Source organism: Rhipicephalus microplus, chromosome 3, assembly GCF_043290135.1.
Source record: "Rhipicephalus microplus isolate Deutch F79 chromosome 3, USDA_Rmic, whole genome shotgun sequence".
NCBI lineage: Eukaryota > Metazoa > Arthropoda > Arachnida > Ixodida > Ixodidae > Rhipicephalus > Rhipicephalus microplus.
The window spans coordinates 222791953-222808666 of NC_134702.1; the positions used below are offsets into that span (position 1 = coordinate 222791953).

Consider the following 16714-nt stretch of genomic DNA (forward strand, 5'->3'; position numbering starts at 1 on the left):
TCGCTTAGTGCAAGGTGATCTGAATGACTGTTAATTTCTTTGTAAATAATGCAGTCGTCGGCGAAAAGCCTAATGGTGCAAGAGATACTGTCTGTGATATCGTTAATAAAAACAAGAAATAACAAAGGCCCCAAAACGGAGCCTTGTGGTACTCCGGACGTAACAGGCAAGTTTTCTGATGGTACTTGGTCATACAGGATATATTGTGAACGATTAGTTAAGAAGTCCTTAACCCAATTTGTTAATATTCCATCTCCAATAATACTTCGTAGTTTTGCAATTAATTTGTTGTGGCATACGGAATCAAACGCTTTTGCAAAGTCTAATAGTATAATATCCGTTTGCGTGCAGTTGTTAATAGATAATGCTAAATCGTGAACAACTTCTGTTAGTTGCGTGGTAGTCGATAATCCACTGCGAAACCCGTGCTGGCAAGATGACAAAACGCCGTTACTTTCTAAAAGAACGGTTAAGTGTTTCAAAATTATATGTTCTAATATTTTGCATGACGTGCTGGTTAAAGATATTGGCCTAAAGTTTGAAGGATTATCGCTATTTCCTGTTTTGGGAATTGGTACTATTTTAGCTTTTTTCCAGTCGTCTGGAAGTTTTGCTACGGCGAGAGATTTGCGGAAAACCATACCAAGGTATTTGCTGCACCATTCGGCATATCGCTTAAGAAAGGGATTGGGGATGTCATCTGGTCCCGAAAATTTTTTGGGGTCTAGGTCGAGCAAAAGAGAAAATATTCCTTCATCAACTACATCTATAGGGCTGATTCCAATATTATTCATGTGTGCAAGCTGTGGAATTTCCCCGTCATCTTTTGTAAAAACAGAGTGGAAATAGTTGTACATATTAGATTTCGCCGTTTTCTGTTGCAACGAAAGTTCAGGACTGCTGTTTTTTCTACGGCTGAAATGCTTCCAGAACCTTTGTGGGTTACCAGTAATGAATGACGGTAGCGTTACTTCAAAATAATGTTGTTTTGCTTGCTTTGTTTTGGCCTTAAAGTGTGAAATAGCTGTTTTTAATTTTGATGTATTCGCACTGCAGCACTGTTTTTTTACTGCTTTCCGAAGTCGTTTGACTTTCCGCTTTGCGTGTAGAATTTCTCTTGTGATCCAGGGGTTATGTCTTTGCGGCCGTGTACGCCGCAATGGTATAAATTCATTCATGCAGTGCAGAACAATGTGCTTGAACCTTAGCCAAAGGTCATTTACAGTTGTGGCGGGATCACAGTTCAATTCCACAAACTCGTAAAACTCATGGGCTAAATGAGTTAGTACGCTGGCGTCGTCTGCTTTACTGAAGTCTGGGACATGGTTTACTGTTGATTGCAGGTGTAATCTGTGATCAAATATTAACCGGCAAACAGGCACTCTGTGGTCTGAAATGCCCTCTACAACATCAACTTGAGTGTCCACATGGCTAAGGTGACTACTAATAAGTATTAAATCTAGTACACTTGAGGCTGTTCCTTGAACACGCGTTGGGCATGAAACAATTTGATGGAGGTTGAAATTTAACATTAAATCAAATAAATCCTCTGATCCCTGTGAGGTGTGGTGCATGGTACTCCAGTTTATGTCAGCAAGGTTAAAATCACCCATTATCACGACTGCAGAGCTATGGACGTGCTGCTGAAGAAAATTGTGGATGGAAACTATGCATTTCGAACCAGAGGATGGGCTACGATAAACGCAACCCGCCACTATGCTTGTGCTATTGCACAAAATTTTGCAGAAAACCGCTTCTGTGTCCGGAACGTCTGGCAGTAGTGTGTATGAAATGGAACGTCGAATTAACAACGCGACGCCTCCGCCTCGAGATAGTCTGTCTTTTCGGATGACAAAATAGCTAGGGGGAGTGAATTCGTGATCGAGTATATCTGATGAGAGCCAGGTTTCTGTGATTGCTACAATATCTGGTTCATGAAGTAGCAACAAGTTCTCAAGAGGCTGCACTTTATTCACGACGCTTCTGGCGTTCACGTTTAGCAATGTTAATTTTTCTTTTGTGTGGTACTCCGCGTGTTCGGCCGAGTTGGTATTTCGTAGTTTTTTGGTTTGTTCAGTGGCACCCTTTCATCTTTTTCCTCATCCCAAACGAACGCGCAGTCATTTATGTACAGCCTCTCGAAAGCCAGTGCCACTTTTTCCTTTTTAGCTCGGTTCGATTTCGCACTGTCCCAAAGCTTTTTTCTAATTTCGCGAGTTTTGCGACAGAAATATTCGCCAATAGCGTAATCAGTTCCCTTAAGGTGCTTTCCATTCTTTAGTATGGCTTCCTTCTGACGCGAATCCACAAGTTTAAAGATAACTGGTCTGGTTTTATTGGGAGCTGGTTTACCTAGCCGGTGGATGCGCTCGATCGCAATCGGTTGTAGTTTGAGTTTATCCTGTATGACGTTCCTGTTTACTGCCTGTTCGAGGGTTTCACTTGTCTCAGATTGTGCTTCCGGCAATCCGTATACGATTAGATTGGATCTTCTGCTCCTATTTTCAAGATCGTCTATTCTTTTTTCTAATGTTTGTATTACCCTAGTAATTGAATTAAGTTGCGTTTTACAGTTCCCAAGCTCTACCTCAAGGACTGACAGAGCGTCAAGTTTGGTATCAATGTCTACTAGCCGCTTTTCTTTTATTTCCTTAATGTCGCTTGCAATGTCCTTTAGTTGGTTAAAAACTTCATCAAGGGTGGGGCCTGGGTTAGCTTCAATGTCTCCTCCCAACAACAACAGTTTTTTAGGATACTTCGTGCTATCTAACGCCATGCTAAACAGCCGTGGGCACGGCAACACCATCAAGAAGCGGTCACTTGAGCGAAAGCATTTACCGTAGTTTCTGCTTACCTGCAGAATGAAGACAAATGGGTTAGCGAACCGCATTCCGCTGGTGAAGCCGTGCCCAGTGACCGTCGCCTCAGGGAGGCTGGCCTTTATAGGTGGTCTGGAGGGGGGCGCTGCCAGTTGGTTCTGCGCACCGAGATGCGCCGATGTCGTCTTGCGTGGACTGATTTCATTCAGCAGGCCCGGCACGTGTAGGACCTTCTTGTTCCAGATTAGCGCCGATTTGTGGGGTTTAACGTCCCAAAACCACTATATGATTATGAGAGACGCCGTAGTGAAGGGCTCCGGAAATTTAGACCACCTGGGGTTCTTTAACGTGCACCCAAATCTGAGCACACGGGCCTACAACATTTCCGCCTCCATCGGAAATGCAGCCGCCGCAGCCGGGATTCGAACCCGCGCCCTGCGGGTCAGCAGCCGAGTACCTTAGTCACTAGACCACCGCGGCGGGACCTTCCTTCATTTAGCCCTGATTTCAGTGATGAAGGAGATATGGACCTGTTTTAAGGTCTCTTTTTTTTTTCTTCACAAATGGGAGATTTTCTTATCTTAACATTAAAAATGGCACTCGAAAGGTTGACTCCTATGGCATGGCTTACGACGGAAATTTACATTTCATTTTAGGATGAAGAAAAAGTCAGCGTCGCGTCGCCATAAAAATGCGAAGCGATATTCACACCAGGCCCTTTTGACCGAATTTGAGCCCAATCAGAACCCATTTTGATTGCGATCAAGAATCATCGCTGTGATGTGATCAGATAATAGGAGTCAATATGGCTTACTTCACTCAGGTCTATATGGGGACCAACAATGCCGATAGTGATGATCAGTTCAAGGAACAATGGGGCATAGATTAGGTTGTGTGGCCTTTGTCTTCACCGTAAACACAACTGGCTTTAGAAAGTTCAACGCCGCAATGACATGCTGGAATTTTGTTTAAGAAACAGCTCCGCGCTCCTGACCGTCCAAGTTCTGATGACGGTTGGTACATGTTTTAAACTATCGTCACGCCAAATGTGCGGCGCTGTGCAGACAAGCCATGGCGTCACTACCTAGCTGCCATGCATATACAATAATGAATTGTCAGCCATGCTCAATACGTACCTCAGATTTCTGTCTAGACCATACGCCAATTCTAGTTTTATGTGTTATTCCATAGCACACACATGGTTAAGCAAGGCATCGTCGAAATCAACACACTCGATCAGCTAACAACTTTACTCTTCGTACTGCGTCGAAAATCGAGGTAGCAAACATTTAGCAGTTCCTGCAGTTTGGAAAAGTACTTTGGTTCGATGTACATTCATTTGACGATCAAGAGCTTATCCAGTGAAAGCGGTGCGGGTCATAAGTTCGTGCGTCCTACCTTTTCCCATGAGAGTTCACGGATTGGTCATCCCCCCGCAGTCATCTTGGATTGCACGGCGCGCCAGCAATAAGCCGTGGGTATTGCAAATAGATGAGCACAATGAGTGCGCGAACGCGTGTGACCGTTACTTCCGCTTCCACGGCTGTCGTCTGCTCGATGCGCTGCCCGCGGGGTCACGAACGCATGCGAAACACCAGAAAATTATCACGACATCTTGTTGCGATTCCCGAAAAAAATGTAAAAATACGCCCACAGGGCCAAATTGTGTCTCAATTTCATTTCTTAGTGAACGTCGGTGAGTTTGAGCGTATCTATTCGTACATCCGCGTAAACATTTAGTACTCCTGGCCGTCTCGATAATGTTATTTATAACAAACTGGGCATGGCATAACATGACTGTATGACGAGAATAGCTGTCTAGTCACAGCATGAAAATCAGGCTTCCACGGTTGTCATAGGTGATGTATGTATGCCATAAAATTCATGATTTATATTTCATGATCTTGCTGTTCTGGCAGTTGTTTCGTTCACCTGACATTTCGCGAAACTGGCATGGTAGGACATGACTGCATAGCGAACATAAACGAAAGACCTAAACGCGGAATTCATGGCATGCATGTCATAATTTTTATGTTATGACTAGTCATGACTTCACAACACACTCATGGTGCTCTCACTGTCGTTGCGCTAGCGTAACATATACCAAGTTCGGTATAGCAGAACGTCAATGAATGACGAAGCTACATGACTTATGCAGACATGATAAGCATCAGATGCGTATCATATAATAACATGACAACGTACCACAGTCACGACGCGCTCACGGCCATTTCGCTAGCCTTATATATACTAAGTTTGGTAGTACATGACGTGAATTGACGACCAATGTAAATGAAACGTCCAAACATAATCATGACACGCGTGTCATGTAACAACATGACTACATGGCACAATGATGATGCGCTCGCGGCTGTTTCACTAGCGTCGCATACACCAATTTTGGTATTACGTGACGTGAACAGATGATGAAGGTGTGTGACTGATGGAAACATGATAATCATGATATGCGTGTCATGTGAAACATGATAACATGCTGTGCTCATAGTATGCTCGCGGCCATTTAGCTAGCTCCACATATACTAAATTTGGTATCAGGTGACGTGAATAGACGACGAAGGTAAATGACTCGTCCAAATGCGATAATCATGATATGCGTGTCATGTAAAGTATGACATGCTACGCTCATAGCTTGCTTACGGCCGTTCCGCTAGCTTCACATATACGAAATTTGGTATCACGTGACGTGAACAGACGAAAAAGTTAAATGACACTTCTAAACAATAATCATGGCGTGGAAGTCAGGTACGGCATAACTTATGTCCACCTCGTAACGTTAGGCTCATTTTAAAGTGGCATATCAACCTTCCTCTTTCACGCTTCGCATATCATCGATTCCCACAGTAAGTGGAATCTGCTAGTTTTTTTGTCTCAAGTTTTAATTATCCCTTCAAGCAACAAATTACATAAACTACGCCTGTCGTGTTAAACAATTTTCGCCATGTCATGTGCCACTCTTGGCAAAGTCAGAGCACAGTCGTCTACGTAGAAGACCAACATCACTGCACTGCAATGTACGTGGAGCTATTCATTCGTGCACGTCATGCCCTCATTCTCTTGCCACGTGCCCACGAAGGGAAGAGAAGCAGCGTTCATCTGTAAATGTGACCCGATTAGGCGGCGCGTACCGTTGGAAATTTCGGCAGACGTGATCGTGAACGCCCCATCTACGCATTGCGCTTGTCAGCTCAAAATTGTCAAATCTGGTGAGGGCCCTTTAAGAAAACCTCAATTTCTTCAGGAATACTGGTACAGAACTGATTATTTATTATACTTCTTTTTCCCACAAGCCATTTGTGTATGAAACAGTCTCCCGACACATACAGCTACTTGTAGTAACGAAGACAACATCCTGTCCTTACTTGTCAATTACCTATAAGATTCCGAATCACGAATTGTTTGTACAGCATTATTCTTGCCATTTTGGTTTGTGTAATGACATCATTTTTATTTTTTGATGACCTATTCACACATTACAAGCGTTTCCTGTAGTAAACAGTAATTTTGTTTTTTCTTAATATTGTTCTAAAATATTCACACATTACAAGCATTTTTTATAGTATACACTACTTTTGTCTTTATTATTATTATTCATCTACTTTTTTCTTCTTTCTATTCCATGGCACGCGTTTTGTAGCTCTTTACAGGTGAATTTTCATACTCCCGTATGTGTTTATTAAAATATTTTCATGTTGAATTGGCTTACGTTTGTTACCGAATATCTCATAAAATTTCATTCTTCTATATCTGAATTTTATGTCACTTTTTGGAATCCCCTTTAGGATTTGAAGTACGTCTGAAATAAATAAATAATGACCTCATCCTCACAGCTAATAGTTGCAAGGATCGATCACGTCAAAAGCTTTTCGAACCCGTCATGTGGGAACATGGCGATTGGGATGCTCCAGCAAGCTTCTAACTCTTTTTATCTCGTATATTTCTCACGAGACAGCTTAGACCTACAAAAAACGTCATCATCATCATCATGATCATCAACCTGACTACACCCTCTGCAGCGCAAAGACCTCTCCCATGATCTGACAATCAACCCGGTCTTGTCCTTTTGCTGGCACGTTAAATCTGCGAGCTTTTTTTTATCTCAATTGCCCACCTAACTTTCTGTGTGTTTTGCGTGCGTTTACCTTATCTAGAAATTAGGCTAGTAACCCTTAATGACAAGCGGTTATCCTGCCTACGTATGCGTGCCCGACCCATGTTCATTTTTTTCTTCATTATTTCAACCATAATTTCAACTTTAACTCTGTTTTGTTCTCTAACCCAATCTGCTCTCCTTTTGTTTCTCAAGGTTACACCTGTCCTTTAACTTTCCATGGTTCGATTCATCAACCTAAATTTAAACTAAAATTTGTATGTAAGCCTCCACATTCTTGCTCCGTAGTTGGGTACCTGCAAGATGCAGCTGTTATATACTTTCCTCTCGAGCGTTTCCGGCAGGTTATCATTTGTGATTTGAGAATGCTTGCCGAATGTGATCCACCTTATTCTTATTCTTTTAGTTACTTCCCTCTCATGGTTCGGCTCCGCAGTTAGTACCTATTCTAAGAAGACATAATTTTGTACAACTTCCAGCGTCTCTGCACCTACCGCAAAGTGCTGTTTTCTGCCGAGGCTGTTGCACATTACACTATATTTGTGCATATCAATTTTTGGATATACATTTTTGCTTTCCATGTCCAATTCAGTAATTATTAGCTGTAAATCATCCCACGAGTTATTCATCGAGAGAATGTCATCAGCGAATCGCAGGTAACTATGATAATCAGCTGTAACTCTTATCCCTAACTGTTTCCAATCTAGGGCCCTGAAAATTTCCTGTAAACACGTGTTCAACAGCATTGGAGAGATTGTGTCTCCCTGCCCTGGAGAGATTGCGTCTTTTTGGTTTAGTGAACACCTATGTCGCCCTGACTCTTTTGTAAATAAGCTTGTGTAAATAAGATGAATAGTATTTCTAACACAAATATTTCCGCCATCTTTCAGCAGGTCTGTTGTTACGTTACCCTTACCAGCACTCTTTCCCATTTGCATTCACTATAGAGCTTTCATTACTTCCCCTTTCGTTACTGGTATGATGTCAAACTTCTCAGGACTGTCATTGCTTCCTACGGTATGATACTGGTTGTTTCAGTTTTTTGCAGCTCTCTGTATAACTCCTCAGCCACGTGAACTATCTTATCCACTTTGTTTGTAACTTTGCCTTTCTTGTCCTTTAATAAATACATCGTAATTCTGCCTAAGCACAATTTTGCCTTGACAGCTTTTAGGCTTTTGCCGCTTTTAGGAAAGAAGTTCCGCTCAGTTTAATCTTGTTGTGTGTCAGGCGTTTGCGGCAGTATCTCCCAAACAGTATAATAAGCAGTGCTGACTCATCCCCGATGCTCATCTCCTTTCATGGATGGCGTTGGTAAAATAGAAGTGTGTGTGAAAAGTCGGAAGGAAGGACGCGCACTTATAAGGACGCACGGGCGGACGGACGCACGGATGTTAGGACATATGCGCGGAAGCGTGAATGGACGCATTGACGGACCCACTGAAGGACCGATGGACGGACGTTATCACGCACGGATGCACGGATGCGTGGGCGGAAGGACAGATGGAAGCACGGACGAAACGAAGGACGCACGCACGGGCGGACTCATGGTTAGACGGTTGCACGGGCAGAAGGACATATATATGGATGCGTGCGTGGACACACTGAGGGACGGATGGACGGGCTGACGTACAGATGCACGAACGAACGAATGGACAGACGCTTCGACCCACTCATCATCATTCACTTCGAGAATATGCTGTGAATTTATACAGCCTCTTCAATTCTCTCCATGTTATTCCTTCTGATGCTCGCCACCTGACGCCCATTTTTTAACTCTGAAGCTACCCCAGCTCTACGTTGGTAGTACAGAAAAGGTGGTGGTTAGTAAACAGAAATTGAAGTTACGTGAGCTCACATCACGATGGCACCAACTTTTTGCGCATTGCTGTTGAGTTCTACCTGAGCAATATTTCGTTCAACAACTGGAAGGCCCTGTTCTAAATTTATTCCCCACATTTGTTGCTGTATTCATTCGGGGGATCTCATCAATATTCTGTTCACCGGGAAAACAGTCTCCGCAGGCTTTGCGGCCAGGCCAGCTGTATCGCAACGGATTACACGCGTTTCTGTTAAGAACGAGCTCGAAAAAGTTCTCTTTTTTCTAAAGACCTTGCTTCGGTGTTCTGCCTTAGCATTAGCACAATACCGAAAATCCCCTCATCAAAAGGATGCCAGTAGGCCGCGCTAGCGAATCTGCATGGTTCGCAAAAAGTTCTAGAAGCTCGAAGAAACGGGTCTCTGATGCAGGCAAACCAATTCCCACGTCCCCATCTCCATTAGGTGACATAATTTTCATCGACTGCCTGACTGCTCAGGAAGCACGTTCATTTATGGTGGGTGTGTTTCATCGGAACAGTACATTGCATATATTCAAGTTTTTATTATTATCTTCGAAAACTTCCAATACGCAATGAAATTTCTCTATCGAAGCTCACGATTGTGCTTCGGCGAAGTTATTGTGAAACGTTTTTATGAACTTGAAAGCTCTAACTAAAAAACACACCATCAATGAATAGTTGAACGCAGGTCGAACAGTACATCCTATACTACAAAAAAGTGCACTTCTCCCGTGGGTTCATGGGTGTTTCAGCAGTGCAGCCAAAAGCGCTGGAAAACTCCGGCATGTTCATCAGTGGCACTATACAACGGGAGCGCTTTGGTGCGTAAGGTGGCACCTCTGAGTCGTCGTCAGTGCACCATTTTGAGCAATGATTGAAGAAGAACAGTTGCTGCGCTGACATGTTCATTCCTGCGAGAGTTTGGTGCCTGTGTCCCAGCTCCAAGGAATTAAAAGCGTCATACGCCATCTTCGTTCCCACGAAGTCGGCCAGGTTCTCGCTGTCCAGCTCGTCACTCAACGTTTTCTCTTCACCACTTAAGGACAGCTGGAAAAAAGGGTCATTCTATGAAATTCATACCTTACACAAGTTTCACATTAATGCTTCTCTTGGAATACATTAGACTTACTTAGTGCAGTGGAAAAATGCTAAGGACTGTTTTATCTGTGATGGTTCATTGCTATATCTTGATTCTGTGTTCACCATGCAATAGCGAACGAAATCATACACGTTTAGGTTAACAAGCTTAGCCACTTGCTTATGAAAGAGCTGTAACTGAAAACAACGTGCACTATTCATAACGTATATTCTATTGTTTTAATGGTATAAATATTTTAGGAACAACAAAGTAAATTTGGTTGAGACAGCTGTAGAACTCGAGATATGGCAACCTTACATAAGTATGTATTCGTTTATTTATTTAAATAATTATTTTAGTAATCTCGTATACACAGTTTGCCTAGACAATTGGCGTAAAGGAAAAAAAATCGGACAAAGCACTGAACCTCTGTGTACACACGTACATAAACAGTTATATATACCAGTACAAAAGTGAATGTATACAGTACCACCAAATATTTGCATTTTTTGACATCAAGTCTGTTGACAAAAAAAAATGTACATAATTGGCATTATTACATAAAGAAATGTTGAGAGAAAATTTATGGACAACGATGGTAGCCAGAATGAGAAGAATAATAAAAACACATGTATGAGACGCATATTCACGTTAAATAAAATAAAATAAATCGAGAGAGGTATAAAAGTCTGAGTTTTTAGGGGAAATATGTGTATCTTCTTTTTGAAGACTCAAGAGGAGGAACTTTGTTCAATTACTGTCATCACTGGGGGGTGTTCATGAAGAAACTGGGGAAATTGCTAAGTTAGTCTTCGTGTACCGTCATTCGTAGAAAGCGTATATGTCTTGATGCTGATGTGTCGTGAATTACGACTGTGGTTGCGCTCATGGAACTACCAAAAAATAATTCGATTAAATTTGTTATAACGATATATAATAATTGCTAAATTTTATATAGCATATCATTATTGACTAGCAGTTCTTGTGTTTCAAAAAAAACAAAGGGGGGGGAGAGCGCATTTCCGAACGAAGGGGTAGGAGTTAAATCAATTGCACAGCTCGTTTTTGATAGTTATAAATAGGTGAGGTTAGTTTTTGTCGACGTTCCTTATATCTGAAGGCAATATTAAAGGTGAGACTGTATTGTTGCGTGATAAATCTGTCTTTTTAACAATACCGGTAATAAGTGGCGCAACCTGAATAGTATGCCGAAAGATGTTTTTTCGTAAGTAATTATGTGCACAGACTGATCAAATATTCGTGGAAAAAGACACCGAATAATTTTAGAGACGCAACGAGTTCTATAGGCTGTCCCTGAAAGCTAATAATATTTTTGCTAGCGTATGTTTTCTAACGAGGTCTAAAACATTATATTTTCTTTTTTTAGCAATTGCATTTGACCTGTTGGCCCTAAACCACGTAGATAAATTTTGTAGCCATAGATTTGCTTGCAACTTGAGGTCGCCAACGTTTTGTACAGAGCGTACATTCGGGTCGTTGGCGTACAATATGTCAGGTGTTAGGGGTATGTTTACTATATCATTCATGTACATAACAAATGAAAGTGGGCCAAGGATTGACCCCTGTGGCACACGGCATGTAATTTTACCGAGTTAAGATTTTCCATTGTTCATGTTATTGCACACGGTTGTATATTGACATAGCTAGTATAAATAAAACAGTGGATGAGTGTTTTACCGAGACTTTCGTTCACATGAAGAAAGAACTGGTGGAAATTGAAGATGGTGGTTGGGATGGTGCTCAGGCATCAGATGTTACAATATTTTTTTGTTGTTGTTCTGCGTTGCTTCATGAAGGACTGCATGATGGCGTTAGGTAGTTTTAGTTTAGTGTTCGCAAGGATATACGTTCGCAACGTGCTGTACGCTGCGCACGCTACGCGTGAGGCTGCCTCGTACAGCGTTAGTTTCCCGTATGCAACATCTGAAACGGGTAAAATGCATGGGTGCCTGCGGGCTCACCTTTAGGTGCTTCTTGGCGCCATCTAGAAATACGTTGTGATAGCATTAGTTGTGAGTAGTGGCTTGGGGTGTTAGTGCTATGTCAATTACCACCATGAGGGCAACTGAAACAACGAAGACAAGCGCTTATCACTGACCATTTACCATTTATTGTTTGCCACAAAGCTTTTGTAGCACAAAAAAGAAAACCAAACAATAATTGCTGAGCGCTAAGTTCCACCATACTCCCATTGGTACCTTTTTCTTCATGCGCCCTGAAACCTGATTGCACAATAATGAGGGCGCGGTGTGGCTTATACCTGTGTGGAAGAGAGAAATAATAAGTTTTTATTTGAGTAATGAGTCAATCGCTTCTGAAATACCCCGTCTCACATAATCGTAAGCCACAATCTCTTGTGACAGGGCAGCAGCAACGACTTGACTGATGATGTCTTTGCAGGACGCTGTAGCCCGGGCTGACTAAAATGACCTTTCAGGATTCTAGACAGTGTAACTCACCGGACGCGTACATGTTTGCGTCATGTGGGCTAATTGTGCTGTCTCATAACAAACAAAATGCAGTGGAACCGGAAAACTGGGTGCTACTTGCTGTGAGAAATCCCCTGACTTTGGTACAACGTGGATGTGCATGCACATGCACTACACTTTGATTGCTAGAACTATACCTTTGTGTTCTAGGACTTGGCGTGAGTTTTCAGATGAACATTCAGACATCTGCCTGTTAGCCACGCTTAGCAACCGCCGCAGTTCATAGGGATCACAGACACAACGCAACGTGTACAATCCACAAATCCGTCGTGGTGCTTCACGCCTTCATCATAGTCCTGCTTCTGTGAAACTGACGTTGAAGCGTCCGGTCTTCCAACGTGACCTGCCAGCTAAGCAGTGGTCATAATTAATTGCCACCTTCTGCGATTAGCTTCATGTTGCTTATTTAGGTACAGATCAATGTCAAAGCCCAAATTCAGGCGCACTACTTAGTGCGTTTGAATTTCCCGTGAAAAAATTTTAGTTTATCGCGTGCAACGGCCTAGCGTACGCAACACACCAGAGGAAGCAACAATGCGCATGCGTTGAAGCTAAGAAAGATGCGTGTGTTTGTGCCCGCAGGGGATGCGCACGTCGGATCCCGGAACTAACGTTTCACCCACTACAACTCTTGCGTACCTTGCCGCTGATTTCTCGTGGGATTCATACCTGCCGAATCAAAACAGACAAGAGGGCCACGGCTGTTAGAAATAGAGTGGTGGTGGCAGTGAAAGAAGTGCGTGTGAATTTCGGCATAGCCTTTAATTTAGAGATTAACAAGTTGGTGGATATCAATCGCTGAAGCGGTATATAGAATGGTGATTAATGCTTAGCTGGATCACATTCCAGGATGACCGCTTACCCTATAATAGCGTGAAGCCACTCAACGTATTTTTGGTGTGTGCACACGCCCTCGTATGTAAACAAACTTTAGCTTTGACGGTTGCTAAATATACCAAGCCGGCAGTAGTCTGAATGACCGCTTGCAAAAACATGCAAAGTGTTAAAAGGTAAATGAATAGTTTCTGGTAAACAGTGATGGCAATGACAGGTTTATTTTTCTTTTTAGCTTTTTACTAATCCTCGTAACATTCCCCCCACATTTTTTCCCTCTTCTGGCAAAATATTTGTTGCAAACAATGAACTAAGTTGGCAGTAGGCAAGTGCCTTCATCGCTTCCAAGTACCTCACGCATTTTCAGACTGCACCGCGTTAACAAAAATCAAAGTTGACTTATACCACTCACCCTAAACCACAAAGCGTTGTCGTAAAAACACTAGTTGTCTCGTGCCTTTACTATATCGGTTGTTGAAGCTTTTTGGTTTGCTACTAGATGGCGTGAAGCTGCTTTTGAAGGCAAGCCTGTTGACGTTCATTCGCAGTATACGTTTTGACTGCTGCCCAACGTAAAGTAATGCCGTATGAGGCAGCCTTAGACGCAGTGTATGCATTGCGCAGCACGTTGCGGACGTAAAGCCTTGCGTACACTTAAATACAATTCTCTAAGATTTGTACACTAATTGTAATCTGGAAGTAGAATGACTAAGAATGAAGAACAGCAACTTCGCCCGAGTGGGTCACCACCTTAACCAGATATACTGAAAGCGAGCTGTTGATACCCGCGCTGTGATGCTTTTTCCAGTTGTCCCTGCCCTCTTTCAGTGTCCATAGGCCTGCTGCTCAAGTACCACTGGTACCAATAAATGAATCATGGCGACGACGAAAATATTGTCTCAGTAGGTACACACGGAATGACACTTGCTTAGAGCAGTGAAGTGCGTAAGTGGGGACGCTTTTGTTATCCGCAGCTGCTAAGTCTGCTTAGCTACAAGCTTTCTTCATGCTTAAATTTACGGGATTGCTCCGACTGTAGAAGACGACGATGATCGCAAGAGTGCTCGCGTAACGTGGTAAGCGGTCGATGGCATGTAATGGATAACGAGTTATCTGTACCTTGTACACCTACCATACATTATTTCACCATGCACACCTTTGGTAAGCGATCTTGTATTGGCATACACCTGAAATATCATAAAACCTGCTTAGGTAAGCTACACTTTATTTATGATGTAATTATTGATAAGAGCATGTGAATTATTCATCAGAAGCAAAACACAACACCCCTATTTGGTATAGAAAGCCATCGTCTTCATTACAATTGGGCCCTTCGCACTATAAAGCGGTTGAATATGGCCTGCCCTGTAATGTGCCAAGGGGGAAATGAGAGTTCTATAAAAGTAGCACGATAGCTTTTGCTGACGTTGTATGCAGCAGTACCACAAGCAGTTGTAAGACATGCATTATATTTGCCTACAATTAATAACGATGGCATCTCATGCTGGCGTGCTATGCAGTGAAGGTGAGGTGAAGACAGGCTTTCTACTAAAGTGTGCTTGTTCAGATCAAACTTTGTTTCCTAGCTTAAAACAAAAATTACTCTTTTCAAACTTCTTGAATATTTTACTAACAAGCCAATCTATACATATATGTATATTCCACATTTTTCCTTCGTATGCTACATTACGAAAATCAAGCCTTAGTACGAGCTAAAATGCTATTTTGTCCTACTTCGTCTCTGTATTTTGGCCAACTTTTCTTCATGCATTTCCGAAGTATTTAAGTATTATGATGATTGATTGATTGACATTTGGGGTTTAACGTCTCAAAACCATCATATGATTATGAGAGACGCCGTAGTGGAGGGCTCCGGAAATTTCGACCACCTGGGGTTCTTTAACGTGCACCCAAATCTGAGCACACGGGCCTACAACATTTCCGCCTCCATCGGAAATGCAGCCGCCGCAGCCGGGATTCGAACCCGCGACTTGCGGATCAGTAGCCGAGTACCTTAGCCACTAGACCACCGCAGCGGCGCTATTTTAGTATTATGGCCGAGAACCATACAAAAGAATAAAGGGAAGTATATTGCTGGCTAAAAAAAACTGTTGCGTTGATAAAAAAAGCCAAACATGCAACATACTAAAAATTTTCGTAAAGCAAAAAATTATGTAAAAAATCAAATGAATAAGCTGTCATAGTCCCCCAAAGAGTAGAGCCTTAAGGTTAAGAAATTTATTTCGTATTAATCGCTGAAATTAGTAATAATATATAAATTGTTTAGCACAACATAGTTTTTCTTGGTTGCCCAAAGTTTAAAGCGCCCGCTTCGCAACACACTGTTTTACGCAATATAATGTCTCAATAACTACTTGTCATATTAACATGATTGAGATGGTCGAAAAAAATTGACTGTACAATGGATTGCTGTGACCAGCACATATTCCGCGGCCGCCTTGATGGTTCTCCAGTCCAACGCCTCTTTATTTCTTTCAATTCCAGTGCAAACGCGTGCCTCTCAATGAGAGCCGTTGGTCCGCTTTAGTTCAGAGAGTGGTCATTACGTGACGCTACATGATGGGTAGCACTGTTTGCGTCACACGTGCTTCCGAGCGATTTTCCCCGTAAATGTGATAGACGTGTTTTTACTCCAATATCACACATTTGTCAGATTTGTTCCTTTGTGCTGCTTCTTTGTAGCTCGTACAAATGCCGCTACCGCGCCACAGAGCAGCGTATGCAGCGATGCTTGACCGTTGGTTGCCCGCATAGCACTTCGAATGGCAACACGTTATCTCGAACACCGTATCTTTCACAGAGCTAGCGCGACCACCAATGTTGCTAACATTACGAATACAAGACGCCACACCACGGATCTGTACACAACTAAACAATAAAAGTTACTTCATATCACTTCCGTCATGAGGCGCTGCAAGAGTGGGCTCTCCCCCCCATGACCACAAAGCACACACGAATGCAAGACGATGGTAGAGAGCAGAAAATGTCTGGAGGAGAGGGTGGTGAAAAGCTGAATCGGGCGCCTTTGACTGGCATTGACAAAATAGAGGAGGCGTTGTCCAGACTATGCCGCGAAGATCATGCATGAAGCCGCACGCTTGTCGCCAAATCTTCAGCACTTTGCGCCTTCAAACTGGACGCACCGGAGACCCGGTATTCTTCAAGGCCGCACCCATAGCTCTTCGGTCAACGTACCCACGAACTTCATGCGAATGAAACCCTTGCTTGTCCATATGCTAGGCCAATTTACCGTGGAAGCTACCAGATCCTTGCACTCCATTCACTATCTACGGGTTTACTGGAGCTTCCGGAGTTTCGAGGATTCCAAGGCATTCCCGTACTGTGAATCAAAACAGTGAGCGCTCTCGGCCCCCACTAGGTCTGGCCTGTTCATCGGAAATGGCTGGTGGTAATTAACAATGTTCGTGATGCCGCTGAAGCCAGGCCCAACCACTGACGTGCAACAATCCTTATTTCAGTGG

General features: G+C 42.8%; 1 protein-coding gene across 3 annotated transcripts in view; it reads right to left on the bottom strand.

The window, feature by feature from the left end:
• Window positions 1-9311: 9311 nt before the first annotated feature.
• Window positions 9312-16714, bottom strand: part of LOC142803512 (neprilysin-1-like) — a 71645-nt gene continuing 64242 nt past the window's right edge. For all 3 annotated transcript variants that reach the window (XR_012894149.1, XM_075888637.1, XM_075888638.1), the window contains one exon: window positions 9312-9836. Coding sequence is in view for 2 of the 3 variants with exons in the window: in XM_075888637.1 (XP_075744752.1) it covers window positions 9498-9836 (339 nt within the window). In the remaining variant the exon portion in view is untranslated. The remainder of the gene's footprint in view (window positions 9837-16714) is intronic.